This window comes from Glandiceps talaboti, chromosome 21 (genome assembly GCF_964340395.1).
Source record: "Glandiceps talaboti chromosome 21, keGlaTala1.1, whole genome shotgun sequence".
Lineage (NCBI taxonomy): Eukaryota > Metazoa > Hemichordata > Enteropneusta > Spengelidae > Glandiceps > Glandiceps talaboti.
In genome coordinates, this window is record NC_135569.1 from 13,876,976 (window position 1) to 13,896,645 (window position 19,670).

The 19,670-nt window shown below is 35.9% G+C and overlaps 2 protein-coding genes across 2 annotated transcripts; both read left to right on the forward strand.

Moving 5' to 3' along the window:
- Window positions 1-3,048: 3,048 nt before the first annotated feature.
- Window positions 3,049-9,745, forward strand: LOC144451269 (2-hydroxyacylsphingosine 1-beta-galactosyltransferase-like). Its single transcript, XM_078142072.1, has 4 exons — window positions 3,049-3,783; window positions 5,247-5,472; window positions 6,140-6,245; window positions 9,556-9,745. Exons 1-4 carry the CDS (start codon window positions 3,049-3,051, stop codon window positions 9,743-9,745), a joined length of 1,257 nt encoding a protein of 418 aa, XP_077998198.1.
- Window positions 9,746-9,941: 196 nt separating this feature from the next.
- Window positions 9,942-19,670, forward strand: LOC144451636 (E3 ubiquitin-protein ligase TRAIP-like). Its single transcript, XM_078142530.1, has 10 exons — window positions 9,942-10,039; window positions 11,133-11,268; window positions 12,109-12,276; window positions 13,334-13,428; window positions 14,051-14,164; window positions 14,906-14,993; window positions 15,419-15,597; window positions 16,680-16,882; window positions 17,338-17,483; window positions 18,783-19,670. The coding sequence occupies exons 1-10, from the start codon at window positions 9,942-9,944 to the stop codon at window positions 18,894-18,896; spliced, it is 1,341 nt and encodes a 446-aa protein (XP_077998656.1). The 3' UTR covers window positions 18,897-19,670.

Here is a 19,670-nt window from a genome sequence, read left to right on the forward strand (position 1 = left end):
GTAGACAATCTGATGTATTTAATCAAAGGCCACCACAACCTAGATATTCTGGTACTTGGGATGTGGATCAAGTTCTCAAACATTTGAAAGTGGGTGGGAAGTCGAAACTAAGCATTAAGGATTTATAATTGAAACTTTGCATGCTCATGGCTTTGACTAGTGCAGGAAGATTGTCAGAAGGCCAAAACTTTCAAGTGTCTAAAATGGGTGATTCAAGAGGCAGCATAACATTTAATCTGACAAAGCTCGCAAAGTCATCGAAATACATATTTGAAAATCAAATCATAGTAACCCTTTGGGTCAAATTTCGTTTACTAGCCTTCCTCGTAGTAAGTCACTTTGCGTAGCTGCATTCTAAAGACCTACTAGACAGAACCAAAACATGGTGTCAAATGGCTGAGGGAATCAACAGAGAAGAACAGTTGTTTTTAAGTCCTGTGAAAGATGGCTACAACCAGTGATGAATAGAGCAGGAATTGATACAAGTATCTTAAAGGCTCATTCAACTAGATCTGCTTCTACATAAAAAACAGAAGTCTAGGGGTTTCAATGAATGACATCCTTTATAGAGTAAATTGGTCGAACTCATATACATTTAAGAGGTATTACTTAGGGGAATCACAGTCAGGAAGTACAAACAAACAAACAAACAAACAAACAAACAAACAAACAGTTTTTACAAAAGCTGCGTTGTCTGTTACAATATAAATAAGTGTAGCTTTAAACATGCATATGTTATATATTAATTAGGTTTTGTGAAATGGAATTCATAAGCACACGGAAGGTGTTTGAAATGGAATCGTAATTTCATGAATTACAGTTCCCACCCTTCTCTCCTTGGTAAGGGTAAAGTATCTACTTTCAACTTTTCAACTTAACTTTAACTTTTTCTGATTTGTGCATCAGTTTGTCGAAGGATGGGAGCTACTGAGCATGTGTAGATTGTGCTTTAAATGGCTGATAATAGAGGGTGCTTTTATCATTTCTGGAGAAGTGCATATGTTATCTCCTAACTCGGTTGCATTCATGATATTAGGATTCCATCTGACACACCTTCAGTGGGCTGATGAAATCTCAAATTGTTTGATACAAAATTCTATCCTCTTATCTCATATGTTAATGTGGATTAACATGTCTATGTAGTCAGTCAGTACAAAACACAGGTGCAGGCCTTGGACAGGTCAGGTAACGACTGAATTTTCTTCTTCTTTCTTTTTTGATTTACATTAGCATTCAGATCCAAATATCTGTCATCTGTTTTTATTTGCAATAAATACTGGTTTTCATGGCAAATTTCACCTTCTCTTTAATAAATGTAAGTGCTCATCGATGAATATATGTTCACATCCTGTTGAAAACGTCTATGATAAATACTCCGAAATGTACAAAAGGTACCTCTCTTGACAACCATTAATTACCAATCCTATATGTTACATTGCATCCAAAAGAAGTGAGTATAAATGGTAGATGTGCACCCAATGATGGAAATATACAATTACAAAGCATAGAATGTACCCATCACCTGACCTGATTTTTTGTGCCAACTTTCATTAACCTTTGATGAAACGTATATGTTAGTCTCGGTTACTCAGACTCTTGCCATTGATGACTCCCCTCTGCAGGGGATGGAGACCACACACACACACACACACACACACACACACACACACACACACACACACACACACAGACACAGACACAGACACACACACACATATATATATATCAGTATTTTATTAATTACAGCGTAATTTTGAGCATTCATATAAAACAGATTTAATATATGGCTCACTTTAAAATATTCTTATCACTACAACCAATGTTTCACTTGTTAATTTATGAAGACTACTGCTATACTTGAAGTTGTTACGTCGTCCATTTATCACTACAACCAATGTTTCATTTGTTAATTTATGAAGACTACTGCTATACTTGAAGTTGTTACGTCGTCCATCGAATGCGACTACTTTCCCATACGAGTGTCTACCATCTTTTTGTTTTTTCATGTGCAAAATTATAAAAGTGCCTTCAGTTTCCAAAACGTTTTTGCTCTTGAATGCACCCAGTTTGTACGAGAACGAGTATGTAATCTATCTGGAAAATGTAATTCCTAGAACAGAAGACACGAATTGTGTGGTTATTTTTGAAAACAAAGATAACTGATGGCGAATTGCTGAGAAAAAAAAAAAATCTGAAAACTAATCGAAAATCTACGCTAAATATAATGACGCAATCTGAATGTGAATAAAAAAATCAGTCGATATTTGGCCTGGCGTGGGCCTGGCCTGTATCTGCATTTTGTACTAGCTGCTTTGTAGGCGATCTGTGAATACACTCGTGCTCGCCTATACTCAGGTGTGAGATAGTGCATGTGTTCATCCTGTTCACAATACAAATATAAACAGACTCGACACTTTATCTGAAATAAATATGGAAATATTTAAAACTCGGTCATGTGGTGGTGCGATATAGTTGTGTATAGATCCCTTAGAGTGTCTCTTAATAGGTGTCTCGTATGCAGTTTGTCCTTTCACTACAAAACCAGTTATTCTTAAGAATATGATACGGTGGAGAATCTGGGTACGTCACAAATTCGTAATTACTTTGTTTGGGTTCTGACATGGATGTATTAGTGAGTCTCACTATTAAATCCATGGTTCTGACATGACACTGTTTATATGTCGCCAAACACCCAGTAATTACGAATTCATGACAGTTGCATTAGGTTTTTTTAAAATTGAGATTGTACAGCTAGAATTCCAGTGTTTATGGTTTTGCATTTCAACCCGCGAACGAAAATGCTAAAAAAACAAAACAGCTAAATTATCATGTTATAATTTCGCTTTCAAATACGCAAGCGCACACTGTTGTTTTAGCGATATACAGTAGTGATACACCTTTAAGTGGAATGCCATCATGGTTCACTTGATACGTGCTGTATTTCACACCCTGACCATAGTAGTACTAAGCATAAACTTCACATCATGCAGCAAAATATTGGTTACACCAAATTCCAGCTTCGGCAGTATATTTCGTGTCTCAAAATATATGGCGATTGATCTTGCAGAAAGGGTACATGACGTGACATTGCTTGTATCAAGTGTGTATTACTCAGGTATAGTCGAATCTATTCACCGTAGCCATGATATCTCAGGTCTACACATTGTGCCTTTTCAAGGTAGTTACGACTATACTAATTGTGATGATGCTGAGTTTGCAATTGAAGCTGTAACTGGAAAAGTAGGATGGTATTCCATGTCTCAAGGTTTTTACGCTATCATTCCTGATTGTGACTTGATGTTCTCTGATGAAACTGCAATGACACACCTAAAGAGTTCTGACTTTGACATCATTGTGGCAAGTGAGGTCACACCATGTGGTGCTCTCCTCGCCCATTACCTTGATCGGCCATACGTCCTATATTCTACAAATCGAGTGATTCCTGAATGGGATGCATATATGTATACCATTCCAAATAATTTGGCCTACACCCCATGTGTAGGAACAGGTCTTACAGACAAAATGTCTTTCCTCGATAGAGTTTACAATTCGGCTTACTACGTTATGAAATATGTGTCCATCAACAAAATACTCAATGGCTATGCAGATATACAGCAAAAGTACAACATCACACCACATTTGAGTATTCGTGATATGTTTACCGATGCAGAGCTATTTCTATTTTGTGTGGATTTAGCTCTGGACTTCCCAAGACCTTTATTGCCGAACGTTATATACTTGGGAGGTGGTTATCTTGTTAGACCAGTTAGAGCCTTGGATAAGGTGGGTGCCATTTTATTTGAAGCTCAACACTGTGAAATATAGTCATGGTTATATTTAGATCTCGGCTATGTGAATATGGTGGTGCAATATATCTGTGTACAGATCCCTTTGAGTGCCGAATGCTAGGTGATGTCATTGTCATTGTGAAACTTTGATAGGGTTATCCCGCCTGGCCTGGTCTGGCCTTGTCTGGCTTTTTGTCATCTTGGAAAAACATGGCAGTTGACCTATCAGAAAGAGGACACAATGTGACATTGTCAGTATGAAATGTAGCTATTAGGTATTGTTTTATCGATTGAACATACTTTTTTTTATCTATTTGAAGGATTTCGTTGAAGTCTTCTTAATTATTATTGGTTACTAAAATGGTGCAAACGTTAAAACAAGAGGTGAAGAAACATTAAAAACAGTGATGGTGGGATACAATTTTACTGGTATATTAGTAGTTACATGTAATATATTTTTTTATTTCGTACACATGACCGAAGAATTCTATAAATAGAAACCGTAAGTTATATTTAAATTGCAGCATACTAATTAGGTCTGTTATGACTACTGTATACTCCACAGGTCAAACTACATATAGATTAATATATTTAAATACTTTATAAAGGTTGATTAGAACTGAAATGTAATTAAATATATAATAAATAGAGTTGTTTTGGCGGCCATTTTGGATTTATGCAAATTAAATACTAAAAAAATAAATTCTGTTGCAATTAGTGATGGGTCATTCCATATTTTGACTGGACTATTGGCTTAGAGCTGCTTAGCCAAAACATTGTAAACAAAAAAAGGCGTAAAATAAAGTAAGCTGGACTATAGCCGACAAAATGGGACGTATTAGGACAAAACATAGACACCCATTGCAGTAACAATGAAAAATCGTCCGTGAAGTATGAAGTACATTTTTCACAAGTATGAAGGGATTGGCAGTGGGGGTAGGAGGCAAATAATAAATTGACGAAATAATTCCTCCCCAGCACCTCCCTCCACAAATTTTGTTCGTCCCATAGAGGATACAGTATCCTTCCAATTCGAAAGGACTCACCAAGAGTGAGATATTGTGATGCAATTTGTGTCCACATAGGATGGGAGGGGGGGGGGGAGGAATGGGATTTATTATATTTGATTCCATTTGTTTGAGGAGGTGGTAATTGGCGACGAGGCTACCACGTCTATGCCATAATGCATGACTATTTGTACAAGAATCTTAATGTCCCAATGTATTCAACGATCTTATCCTGAAAGGCCAATCAGGGAGTGTTTAGATGTTATTGCAATTTGTGAAGTGGAAAGTTTTTGCTTACGTTTTACTAAAACATACTGACCACGCTGCCAGTCCTACGCAAGAATCACAACCCCCTCTCCTCATTGACATCATCAGCATTCCTACCAACACAGAATCGTTGTTTAGTCAATTTTCAACAACCGACACGTTTACCTCGTCTACTTATTTCCAGGAACTTGAAGACTTTGTTCAATCGTCTGGAGATGATGGTATTGTTATATTTTCCCTTGGCACCTATGCTGTAGTGGATGATGGAGAACACTTTCGGAAGTTCGTTATGGGGCTGAACAAACTGCCTCAAAAGATAATTGCTAAATATGATGGTGACAAAACGCCCGAATATGTGGACACAGACAAATTCAAACTGATGAAATGGCTACCACAAAATGATCTACTAGGTAATACAATCAAAACAACAACAGCAACAACAACAACAACAACAACAACAACAACAACAACAACAACAACAATAACAACATTTACAATAACAAGAGCTCTACAGGCTTGACTCAATGATTGTCAGTATTGGTCATTTACTTTTAAATGAAATAGATTAATTTTCAAAAATTATCCACTAATTCCATTGTATGATGCAAATGCAGACTGCAACACGATCAAGACAAAAGTAGGCTAGGGGAAGCTGCGGACAATTCCTCCCCCCCCCCCCATGTGTTTTCATACCCAAGGTTATGGAAAAAAAGGATATAATACCAAAAACCCGATGACATCTAGTATCGTCAAGTTTTGTTTACAATAACATTGGTTGTGGTACAGTATTGGAACCCCGCTTAACATGGTTTATCACAAATAAATAAATATCTACATGAAATCGCTTAAGAAACGGCACAACAAGATACTTTCTACCTATAGCCAGCAACGTTTGTGTTAAGATTTTAGTATACCTCTTTAAATGGACAATACCACTGCTGATAGTTTCATTACAAAGTGTAAGTTCACTTACCAGGAAAGTGTGGGTACTCACTCAGAGAACATGCTTGTACAAAAGGCATCTTATTTTTCTCATATCCTTGATACAAACTTACGAAATTCTCTTCTCTCACAAAGGACATCCTAAGACCAAAGCCTTAGTGTACCATGGTGGTCTGAAGGGTGTATATGAAGCTATCAACTATGGCGTTCCCGTGGTTGGGATACCATTGTTTTACGATATATATATATATATATATATATATATATATATATATATATATATATATATATATATATATATATATATATATATATAGTTTTGGTAGTACTGACAACAAGAGTTGTCTGATGATCGCGCAATGCGTGAAACTCCGAGTTACAACCAAGAAAGAGTTCCAGTACTACCAAAACTTTTACGCTCTGCCACTGCGGTATAGAGCACTGTTTTAGCAGATTGATACTCACCGAGTTATATATATATATATATATATACTCACCGAGTTATATATATATATATATATAACTCGGTGAGTATCAATCTGCTAAAACAGTGCTCTATACCGCAGTGGCAGAGCGTAAAAGTTTTGGTAGTACTGGAACTCTTTCTTGGTTGTAACTACCCCTGATGAGTGAGGACTACGCACCTCACGAAACAGTTCTGTAGGGTCTATAGCATATAATTTGGTTCAAATTTTCAAAACCTGTATATATATATATATATATATATATATATATATATATATATATATATATATATATATATATATATATATATATATATATATATATATATATACACACACACACACAAGTCGCCCGAACTACAAATTTTATCTACATACAAATGTTGCGATATGAAAATGTGCGTGAACATGGCGCATGCAAAGTCAATAAAAAAGTGAAAAGTCACGAATTTCGCACAAGGAAAAGATGGTAATATAGGTAAACCATGGGTGAAATTCATACCTTGATTTTTATGGTTTTAAAAAAGGTGTGGAGTATTTTCATTTAGAATAGAGTGAATGACACAATGTCTTTATTCAGCCAATAAAAAGAGAGATTATTCAATTGGAAGAAAAGAATAGTTGGGGGATAAAAAATAACTACTGAAAAATAGTGTTTTCGGTTATTAAACCACAGGGGGCCCAGGAACCGTGTGACAAACAAAACAAAACAAAACAAATAAATAAATAAATAAATAAATAAATAAATAAATAAATAAATAAATAAATAAATAAATAAATAAATAAACTATCAAATAAATGACAAATGAACAAGCAAACGAACGACAAGTATAGGGACAAATAAAATAATTATAGCTAAACCAGCGAATAAACAGATACTCGTGGGGGTATACTAGATATGTTTTTTGTACCCGTCACTATAAAAAAAACACAAAGAGAAAGACCTAGAGTGAACCCTTGTGTTTTTTTTTTTATAGTGATTAAACCACAAAAATCAAATCAAATCAAATCAAATCAAATCAAATCATCACTAAATGATTGCTGTGCCCTGTGGCCTCGGTAAATTGTGTTTCTTTTAAAGTAAATCTCACCTACCTTGTGTGTTTTGTCTTGTTCGTCAGACTTCGTGGCGTGGTTCAATAAAGTTACTGTAATTATTGGTATTCCAAGTTATGTTATGCACGACTGCATAACATCGAGAAAAACGCCATACTTCTCGCCAAATATTGGAGCATGTTATGAACATAAATCGTTACTTTGAAATGACATGTACGGTGTTCGATTACGTCATTGTTTACATAGTTACGACAGAATCGTTGACAATTACGCGCGTAATATCACGTGATCACTGTCTGCGGTTCTTCTAGTTCTGTTTATGCTCGTGGCATTTCATGCATTTCGTTGAATTTCATTATCAAGTTCTTTCGTTAGGACTATAAGTGAATTTTCGGCATTTTAGTAACGAGAATTTCTTCAAAATATTTAATAAACAAAACAGATACACACACACATCACAGAATAAAAATATGGGATGAGATCGGCTAGTCAACTTCCTTGTGGACTGTGATATTAATAGTGAGAACTTTATAAACAAAGAGAGAGGAAAGCACAGAGACGTAGAGACAGAAGGAGAGTTTCATAATGTTTATTGAAATGCCGAAATGCAAAGATTAACTTGCACCTAAAATTGGAAAATTTATGTATTTGAAAGTGCAGTGCAGTACAAGTTTTCAAAGTAGACTCATTGTTACGCCCTCGCTCGACGTTATATGCTTCTGGTTCTCCGTGGGTCCGAGAGTTTGCGAGACTTTGGAACAAGTAGCGCCATATTCAATATTTCCACTGACCTCAGCTGTTTTTGTTGAACGCGTAAAATAGGTGTACAAGGTATCTCACCACTATTTATAGCGACAACGACAGGCCTAGGAAAGAAGGTACAGTAGTTTGTCTTTATCTACAATATGTCAGTTAACGGTACTGTTACTTATTGTCAGACGTCGGCGCTGTGAAGCACTAATAGTAATACATAGTGCTGAAACAGTGATGCATGTCGGATGAAGGAAACCTCGAGTGATGATGTAACTTCACCGGAAATCATCGTGTGTGTTGACGTAGAGTCAGACGAGAGTATTCATTCCATATTTAATCTAGATAATTTAGATATCGTAAAAGTAGCAAGCTGTTGTATTATATTCATGGGGGGTCTCAGTTGATGAGTTTGTCAACATTTGTTTACATTGAAATTGACAATCAACCAACAATCATGACAATGGACGTACAACGGTACATGTATGATGTGGTAGTACCCCATGCCCTCAACATTTTGTCTGCAGACGAAACGGAGTATCAAAATCGAGTTCCTTGATACATTTGTGATAGTTCGTTTTTTGGGCTGGTGTGTGTGTGTGTGTGTGTGTGTGTGTGTGGAAGGGGATAAACACTCCCCTCCCCCCTTTTTTTTAAATTGGTATTTTTTGAAATTATTCAGGGGTATCTGTGTTTTGAATAGTGATTATGAACTTGAAGAACAATGCATTTCGACGATGACACACTTATGTTTTCCTGCTCCTTTTTTTTTTTTACCTACCTCCTCTAATTAGAACTTGACTTCTGCTGTTGAAAAGATACTGGTAGTCTGTACACAGAATATTGAGTTGTAAATTACATGTTTTTAGTTCTGATTTTCAGCTAAAATTTATGCACCAGTCAATGTCAACCCCCCACCTCAGGGCATAGTAGGGGATTTGGAAATTAGTCTTATAAAATGTGTCAAATGCCCCACCCCCTGGGGCAAGACATTCTGGAAAATCCCCACCTAAAACAAGTAAAACTCCCACTCTTTTACGTCCGTGAAAATGACTAGGGAGGTCTATATGAGGCAATTGCCCCACCCCTCAGGCATTGTTTCATGGCAAACACGGTCTAATCCCCCACATTTGTCCTGTATCACCCGAGGTGGGGTTTCTCGGGCATTACATTGACTCGTGCATTAACATCATGAAATATCAATGTGAAAGCATGGATATCTATGGCAAAAATAACATTTTTAAATTAAGAGCTTTTGTTTTGTTTTGTTTTTCGTTTCAGTCAATATAGCAGTCAGAATGGAATCACTGGTCCTATGGTCAGTTCACCTACAGAAGATAGAAAGATTCAGCTCATAAAAACGTCCACTTATACACATAGAGCAAGGAATTTGAGTAACAGTTTAGAGGTGCTTGAAGAATATACAAACCATATAGTCTGTAAAAAAGTATTGAATGATGTATACATTTAGTACAATGGATAGAAGTGAACAGTGAAAGTGTACATGGTGAAAAAAAACAATCGTTTAATTTCTTACAATCTCCATAGTTACAAGTATATTTGTGTACATGTATCTCGACATACTTGTTTGCCTTGATGGTAAAAACACTGAAAGTATTGTTAATCTATGCATTTGATGACTGAGTACTACTGATTGGTATAGAGTGATGGTACTACATGCATATTGTTCTATTTGTTCTGATCTATATGAAACAGACAGTAATATCTCAGCAACCACATGTGGACATGTATTCCATGAAAACTGGTAAGTTTGTGTAATTCTAACTTTTTGTGCAAGTTTTTTTGTATCTCCAACGTTTGTGTTATTTTTACATACTTCATTACATGTACATCAGTGCGCCCTCTAATGATAGCCAAATATTATTGTTATGGGTCAGTATGGTAAAAACGTGAGTCACCACATAGAGATAGGGGAACACCAAATTTTGGTGCATCTCTAGAAATTGTGTGTGTCAGTGGCACATCAAATTGGCTTAGAGGGCACACTACTGTAGTAGTACATGTACATGTACCTTAGTTTGAAAGAGCCAGTCATTGGTCTGTTCTATGTTACCACTCTGTACCCATATCAGAGCAAATTACATACGCAGAACAATTACTGGATTTTTTGGGCTAACATGTACCTGGCAGTACTGCAATACCAATCAAGAACACTATACAGATTGGTACTGGTAGATTTAGGTAATTCTTACTTAAATTGTGGAAGTTTGCTGTATCCCCAGCTTTTACCTATTTTCAGTGCAGTTTCAAAAACATTCATTAATAATAAAACCAACATATAGAATAGTAAGGAGTGTTTTTGTTACATTTGGGAAACCCTGGTAACAGAAAGGAGGGAATGTGATAAAATTTGCATAGTTTCCAATATACATGTACTGTATCATAATTTTGGTGGGGAACCCCGGTAAGATGATAGGGGAACTCGGGTAGATTTTTACCTGCTCACAAAAACACTAGTAAGTTTAACAGTTCTCACTTCTGTGTAAGTATAGGTATCTCCAGCTTTTGTAATGTTTAACATTCCTGTTTACATTGTAATATTAAAAACATTAACAAGAACATTACATGTATAAATGTATATAGAATATTAGAATTATGTAAGTTTTCAATCTCTAGCTTTTCATATTATATAACCGTATAGTAGGGGAATTTATTGTTCCCGAAAAAAAGAGAATAATTTACAATAATAATTATTGCAAGTGGTAATTATCGTGATTAATAGGCCGATGTTATGAATATCAATTCATATTGCTACATTTTAAAAGCACATTGCATTTTTATCAATTATTTATATTTTAGTTATGATTATGTTAATGTTTATGTTTCTGTATTTCCAGCCTCCAAAGATGGACTAATCAGTCCAAAACATGTCCACAGTGCCGGGCTGATTGTTTCCAAAGAAACATTGTACGTCGTTTGTACTTAGAAACTAGTGAAGATGTTGACAAAGAAGTCGATCCATCGTCATTAAAGGTATTTGTAGAAACATTTTTAGTGATATTCAAAGTGGGGGTTTTGGTTTTGGAAAGCTATATACATGTATACCCGTGTTGGTGCAATGGGATGTTATCTTTGGGTGTTCAAATCTGAAACGGGGTTTGATTTTTGCATTGTTTTGTCTGCAAAGTGGTTCATACCAATCAATGGTTCATTTTGTTTTTGCATTTTGAATTGTAAATGTAATATTGGCTTAAATCCTGTCTAGAAATTGGTTGGTAATTTGCTATTCATGTCTGAAAGGGGTAGTAGTGATTTGCTTTCAGTAGTCATCCCCTCCATTCCATCTCCAAACCTCCCATTTTCCTAGATGAGTAACCCTCAGGGGTGAATCATGCAAGTCATCAAGTTTTCACACATAAGTAGATCAAAGTCGTATGATCTGAAACATTCTGTTGATTTTCATTCATATTTTTTGCTCTTGAAAAATGTATCAAACATACTTAAAAAGGTCCAAGCCTGCTTATTGGTTAAAAGTGTTATACGGTCGGATAAGGATTAATTAATGCTGTATTTCCCAACTTGTATTTTGTTTACAAACAAATAACCCTGGTAGTAATATCAAAAGAAAAATCAGGGAAACTGATTAATGGCAATTTTGAACTTTTTCACTGATTTTTAGAACACAGCAGATCCAGTTATTAGACACGCCTTGTCGTGACGTAGAACGACCAGAGTATATATTTCATACTTTTTGTTGAACTTGGCTTGTGCATGGTATAGTTAGTTGAGAAATTGTAATTTGTGTTGGATTCTGATTGTGGTGGTTTGATCCATGTAGTAATTTTATGTCTCATTACTTTTACACCTTAATAGAATGAACTTGACAAAACTAAAGCACTACTCAGTCAGAATAAAAAGGAAAAGGCCGACTTGAAAAAGGACAAAGAAAGACTGTATGACCAGATTAGTGTCTTGGAAGGCAAGATTGGTGACTTGATGGATAGAGCTAATGAAGCTGAGAGTACAAACAGTGCATTGAAGGTAAGTTGGTGCTGCCATCCCTATATACTAAATGGTCTAACCCTGGCTAGGATAGCACAATGAGCTGAAAGTACAAACAGTGCATTGAGGGTAAAGGATGCTGTTATCCCTATATACTAAATGTTCTAACCCTGGCTAGGATAGAGCCAATGAAGCTGAAAGTACAAACAGTGCATTGAATGTAAGTTGATGTTGCCATCCCTATATACTAAATGGTCTATCCCTGGCTAGGATAGAGCCAATGAAGCTGAAAGTACAAGTAAGTTGATGCTGCCATCCCTATATACTAAATGGTCTAAACCTGGCTACGATAGAGCCAATGAAGCTGAAAGTACAAGTAAGTTGATGCTGTCATCCCTATATTATACTAAATGGTCTAACCCTGGCTAGGATAGAGCCAATGAAGCTGAAAGTACAAACAGTGCATTGAAGGTAAGTTGGTGCTGTCATCCCTATGTACTAAATGGTCTAACCCTGGCTACGATAGAGCCAATGAAGCTGAAAGTACAAGTAAGTTGATGCTGTCATCCCTATATTATACTAAATGGTCTAACCCTGGCTACATGTTGGATAGAACCAATGAAGGTGAGGGTACAAACTGCATTGAGAATAAGTTGGTGCTGTCATCCCTATATACTAAATGGTCTAACCTTGGCAATGACCTACACTGAAGAAATGAGTGCGACAAAGTTTCAACTCGTATTTGCTGGCATTTACATATAAAAATTAAATGACTATCCTGAACCCAAAGTTTATGAAATGCCTTTATTTTTTCCCGGCTTGGTCTTGAACTTATGATATTTTAAAGTGCAAGGACTTGGCATACTAAATGTTGTTGTAGAATATAATCGGCACTTGAGATGAAATATGAAAACTTGAACGTTGACTTTATTTTGTGATTGCCCTGAGTTTGGCATCACAGCCTCACTCACACCGGCCTTGCTTAAGCTGGAGCCAGTAAAGGAGGTGGTCACACCTCAAAGGTTCAAGGCGTTCGTCAATTGCCAACATATTTTTCGTACGATGTAAATGTTTCCATTTCTCACCATAATAACAGAAGCAGTTGAAAATCCTAAGTTACAGACAAGACGAAGCAGAAAAAGCTAAGAAAGAAGCAAGAGATCTAAGAAACAAACTGAAACGATTAGAAAGGTAAGATTTGACAATTTACATGATGGAAACCACTAGTTGTACAAAGTGAGGGTTGGTGGGGTGTCAGAGAGTCTGAATTGGTAACAAGAATACTCTTTCATAGTGAAAGCAGAGCAAAATGTCTAGGAAATAATTGTGTTGTATTTTTGACATCTCGTAATGTTGTTCACATTGAACTAGATTATCAGTGATATCACCCATTGCATTAATACTGTACTGTAGGTATAATACCACACGCAAGCCAAGTTGAAGACTTTCTAACAAAAAATATGGGTTTTTATACCCTGGTCATTCTACATCATGGCAACGTGTGTCTATGTCATTGCTTCTGCAGTACAATGTACTTGAAGTACCCCACGGTACATGTATGTGTCAAAATGTTCCAAATCGCCATTATTTTTCCTAATTCTACATAATGATAAAATAATGATAAAATATGCTTTATATTACATTTTTCATTGTTCACACAGAAAACACATGTACGTCTGTTCTAAGGTTTTATCACTGCTTGTCTAGCAACTCATGATAACAAAGCAATTAGGCCACTCGTAGTTTTACTTGACTGAACAAAGAGAGATATATCGGAATATTAAATATCTAAATATTTTTACTCATGTCATAGGTTTGAGGCTGTGATGCTGGAAAGTTCCCGGGAAGTAGAAGAAATGTTACAGAATTATGGTACAGGACCTCATGCTGTGAAAGACTTAGCTACTTACTGTGCATCATTGAAAAAGTAAGTCTAACAGAACTATTGTTGTATCCAGTGAGCTGTTTAAGCCAATTTGACAAATCCGTAGCACTATACTGATTTGAAATTGATTGTGTTGTCAGAAAAAGTTTTCAATTTTGTCCAATTTAGTTAGAAGGGGGGTGGGAGGGGTTCTGAGGCGTACATAAGCCTACATATATTGATCTCATCCCTTACCATATACTCAGTATGCCGTTTAAGCCAACTTGACACACCACTGATCTATAGTAATTTCTTGTATCTCTATGTGGTGACTCACGAGAACACCCAGTTTTTATCATTTTGACAAAGGGTATATGTTTGCGGGCTTTATCATAAAAGTAGAATCATTTCTATCTATCTGTTATATCAAAATAAATGTCTATTTTGTCAGCTGTCTCTCAATTTAGTCTATCACATCGTCTGCCAGACTTGTCAATCTGTTGAACAAGGACAGAACGTAACTTGGTAAGTCAAAAGATACCTAGCATAAAAATGTAAATTTGTATGTCATAAGACACCTTATATAGGCATCTTGTTTCTTTTAGTAGCATTTGCTAGGATTTTTCACAAGGCTTAGAGACAGCAACACTTTCAGTTGTTGGTTTGGGCCAGTTTGGCCTGTGATTTTCATTTTTTCAAGAGACCTTTGAGAAATAACAAGACAGCACTAAACCCTTTTTTTTTATCATAGATTATTGTGTAGTGATATATCTTAATCACATGTGTATCATTCTGGTTCTCTAGGGAATTCGAGACTAGTAAACAAAGTAGACGCAAGCTAAGAGATGAATTAGAAGAAGTTAAAAGACATTTACATGTGAAGAATAAGAAGGTAAGAAAGATGTAGTAATGTGTTTAGCAATGAAAATGTCACGATAATATTTACACAAGCTCATCTGTGTATGCAGTTTTCGCTTCACTATACCAATTGTGTGTCTTTGTAAAAGAGTCCCAGAACTACCAATCTGATTAAAATCTGATGTGGTGAAAGTGGCTAGATGCCTTTATGTACCTCCATTTCCATCATTTTGTGTAGTTTGTTTTGTTCTGGGTGATTGCTGCCTTCCCACCTGGAACAAAACAAGCGACACAAAATGATGGTAAATAAAGGTATCTAGCAGCTTTCACCACATCAGATTTAAATTAGATTGATGTAAGACAATACCTAATAAAGAGGGACAACTCCATAGCGTGATGTCAAACACATGTATACATTTAGTGTGTGTTTTCATTGGCCACTGTCTGTTATTCTCACAGTTAATAGAGAAGATTGATGAGACTTGTGAACTTCAGAGACAACTCAAATTGACTGAAGAAGATTTACAACATTCCGAGGATGAAAAGAAAAGTCTGAAAAAGAAGGTTTCTGCACTCCAGAGGGCAGTAGAGTCACCAAGTGGTGCAAAGGGTGTTATTAGTAGACTTGCAATGGAAAGGTATGATAAAGTAGTGTTTTTAATCAGTATAATTAACCCAATTTGGGATAAACCGATACAATCACTTCAGATAAAACACTCTTCAAATGCATGTACTGACAAATTGTCCTGGACAACCTGTCCAAACCCTGGCTTTTTTGTAGGTTTTTAAAGAGTAGAGTGGTAAATACCTGTTTTCACATGCACCATGTTGTAGTTACATGTGCCAAAGAGTTCAAAGGCTATTTTATCCTAATCGGGTTTTAAAAAATATCCCAAACAAGAAATTAAAGTTTATCCTGATCGAGGGATATTCCTGACTGATACATTCAGGGTTTTTTAAAGTCCATCAACAGATATTTCCTGTACCTGTATCAGTATGTTTTCAAGGGTATTAAAATCTTTAGTATTAATTAACTGAGATATGAAATTTTATAAGATTGACAGTTTTCAGACTACAATTTGTGCATTCAGTGTTTATTAAGCAGCAAATATTGATAATTTGGTGATATTTGTTTTCCTGTAGAGTCAGTTTGAATATTTAGTTTTGAAACCCAAGTACTTAAGATAGGAAATTTGTTGAAATATAGTTTCCTATACATACAGATACACAATCAACAAACAGTCATTAAAGGTTGAACTATTATAACAAAACTCAAAACTATTTGCTGTAAAAATTACTGAAGTCCCCAAGCAATAAACCTGGAAGGAAATTTTACAATATGCTATTTTGAGTGTTCAGATGTTCTCTGTGATATTTTCCTTCATTCAGTCATGGAAAATATGAGTGACCTAAGGGGCCTTGTCACTTTGAGTCAAAGGTGAGAAGTAACAAAATGCTTAAGCCAGTATATTCTTCATGGGTGAAGAAAGGTATTGATGAATAATTTAATACATGTGCAAGCATAATGATGAATAATATTGGAAAGAATAATGATACGGTGATAATTTTGATTCACATTTGCTGTATCGCAGAACAAATTTTGTAGCTGTATGTTTCATGATGTCGAGTGACCAGGGTATAAATCCTATAGTTTTTGTTCTGGCGTGTTGAACTTGGCTTACATGCGGTATGAACAATGTTATGAACTGTTTGCTTTCAGTCCAGCACCCCAAACATTTAAGAGACCCAGACTGTCAGGTCCAATTGATGAAAATGATTTTGACCTTGAAATGACACCTGGGTTTCCTGAAACACCTGAAGTTATCAAACCAAGTCCAAGTGTCAAGGCGAAAAAAGTCTGTCAAGAGTTTGGTGTACCGTTCATCAAAACGACCTCAATAGCCAAGGCAAATCAACAGGTTAGTTCAAATTCTGTTTATAAAATTATAGTCCACTTGTCAGAGGGGCTTTTTTTTTGGGGGGGGGGGGGGGCGAACTTTGCAATGCGAGTTATATAATATTTTATAGTAGATTCCACCTCAGAAAGATGTCTTGATGACATATCTGATGGGTGTCACTCGCACACCCTTGGGCATTTTGTTACATTGCAAGAAAACCAAAATGCCAGCAATTGCACCTGTGGACATTTTGTTATGTTGCGAGAAAACTAAAATGTCTGCAATTGCTATTGGCTAACATCGGTTTTTGGTAGGTTTAATACTGAAGGCCTACAAAATGATGTAAAGGTCATTTAAAAGTCATATAAAGCTTACCTATTGTATGTACTGTTAATCTAATAAGAATATTTCACCACCACCATCACCACCTTTTAAAGAATTATTTATAATATTTGTATCATTTTGTTTGGTAGAAAAAAGAGCAAGAGTCCAAAGAGAGAACAGCATTGAGCTCTATGATTGCTACATCTGATCTATTCAAGAAACGACAGCCAGGTGATCAGGATACTAGTTCTATTAGGAAGGGTTACAATGGTCTTGGTGGACATCATACATTTATTGAAACTGTATCCTTTGTGTATTGTACAGTTAATTAATATCTTGGTGTCTGAATAATAATTAATACGTGTGTGTGCGTGTGTGTGTGTGTTAACACCTTAAGTATACCAGTAGTTGACTTGTGCTACAATGCCAATGGTTTTATTTTTTTCAAACTTTGCACAAAGATGACATAGAAAAAATAACATTGTTGTCACACTGTCATGACCTTATTATATTTACATGAATGACAACATGTCTTTTAAAAATTCAATATTTGTGCATTAACTCAGGAATAGTACATACATGTAGAGACTCAATTTACATGTCATCCCTTGTATTAGTAAGGGAATTATGTTACATTTGTTGTTTGACAGTCTTTATTGTGAAAAGTCCCTCACTAGAAACTCAGTACTTATAGGGTTGTTCCAAAACAGTATGTTTGTTAACAACTTCAAATTCATATTCAAATGATTTACTACCCAACCAGGGTGACCATAGAGTTTCAAATGGGCAGCAAAATGTTTTCCACATCTCACTCAAGTTTTGTTCATTACAAATTACATAAAACAAAATTACAGACACTGATCGTGCACAAGCATATAAATCTGATACTTTTTATCTAACTGGGACCACAAATCAACATCACTGTCGGATGAAACAAGGCTGATTCAAAAATAAAACTATTTACTTTGGTTCACTATGAGATAAAATGTAAAGTTTCACATCGGTGTATACTATCAGTGCCTGTATTTTGGTTTATGGAATTATAACACAACTTTGTATGAGATGTTGTTGAAAGCAATTTGCCGCTAATTGAAACGCTATAGTCTTTCTGGTTTGATAGTAAACTAGTCTGGATGCCAAATGTGGTCTAACCGCAGTATGGTCAAACTGCCCTTGATCAACACAGAAAGTTGTTCATCTAATCAGTGAACCCCAGCTGTTATACTGACGTAATCAGTATATAAATAGCATCCTGAGCTGACAAATATACCATATTTGGACATTATATGAGGGACTGTGTTATTGGTTAGAATGTTGTGATTGATTAACAAAGACATGATGTGGGTGACTGTGGATGAATTTTAAATTGCATCTCAGGACTTCTAGATCAACAGCTTTGACTGGACTGTGAGTGAAGGTATAAATCAATCAATCAATCGATGCAATTTATATAGCGCCAATTCCACTATGACAAGAGTTCAAAGGCACTAAATCGTAACGATACTGTATAGGAACTAGACAAGTAGTAAACAGGACGATTTTTATGTATGTAAAAGTTGAATTAAGTTTACGCATTACTATCCTTAACAAGGTATGTACAGAGAGAGTATGCCTTTGGTCCAACAAGGAAAATCGCCAAACCTACCAAGAGGAAAAATGTGAGAAAACCAGATGCCTCTCTACGAACGCTAAAAAATTTCATTTCACAAAAGTGATGAAATGAGTGTGGTTGCATACTAATGAAAATTACAAAATACATCACAGCGTAAGAATCGCTTCTTATTTGTTAGCCCAGTGTTAGACTGATGTTGCACTGCTCTAGGTGAAGACATTTACCTGTCCAGTTTCTAACACATGCTGTTGAATTGACATTGTCAGCCTGGTGCTACTACTGAGCTAGCCTTGTCTCCACATAGAGCTGGTACAAACATAAACCCTCAATCTTCCAGTCACCATCACTTGCTGGCGGGGTGTTAGTGCCAGGTAAGCAATACTGTTTTTGGTATTGCACTGCAGTGCAAATACCATAGTATCATATGCGCACACACCATGCAAGTAATCACTGGTACATTTGTAATAATATTTAGAATCTCTTGTACATCTAATCTAAGCAATAGAAGGCCATAAACTGAAAGATTTTAGTTGTCAGCTCTCCTGTTAACCATTACGACAGCCTATGTTTCTCTTCATAACACCATAAAATGATGGGTCAGTTGAAAAGAAAAAAAAGTAAAACAAGTAAGTGTATTATGAGTACATGTAAGGTCATTCTTAACTAAACAAACGTAACAAGTGAATAAAAGATCGTACATAGTAATGAATCATTTAGTCCAAGGCAGTGCGCCCTCTAAGCCAATTTGACATGCCATACTGGCGCCCACAATTTCTATTGATGCACCAAAATTTGGTGTTCCCCTATCTCTTACTATGTGGTGACTAACAAGAAATGCCAGTTTTTATCATTTTGACTCCTAAAACACAATTTGGTT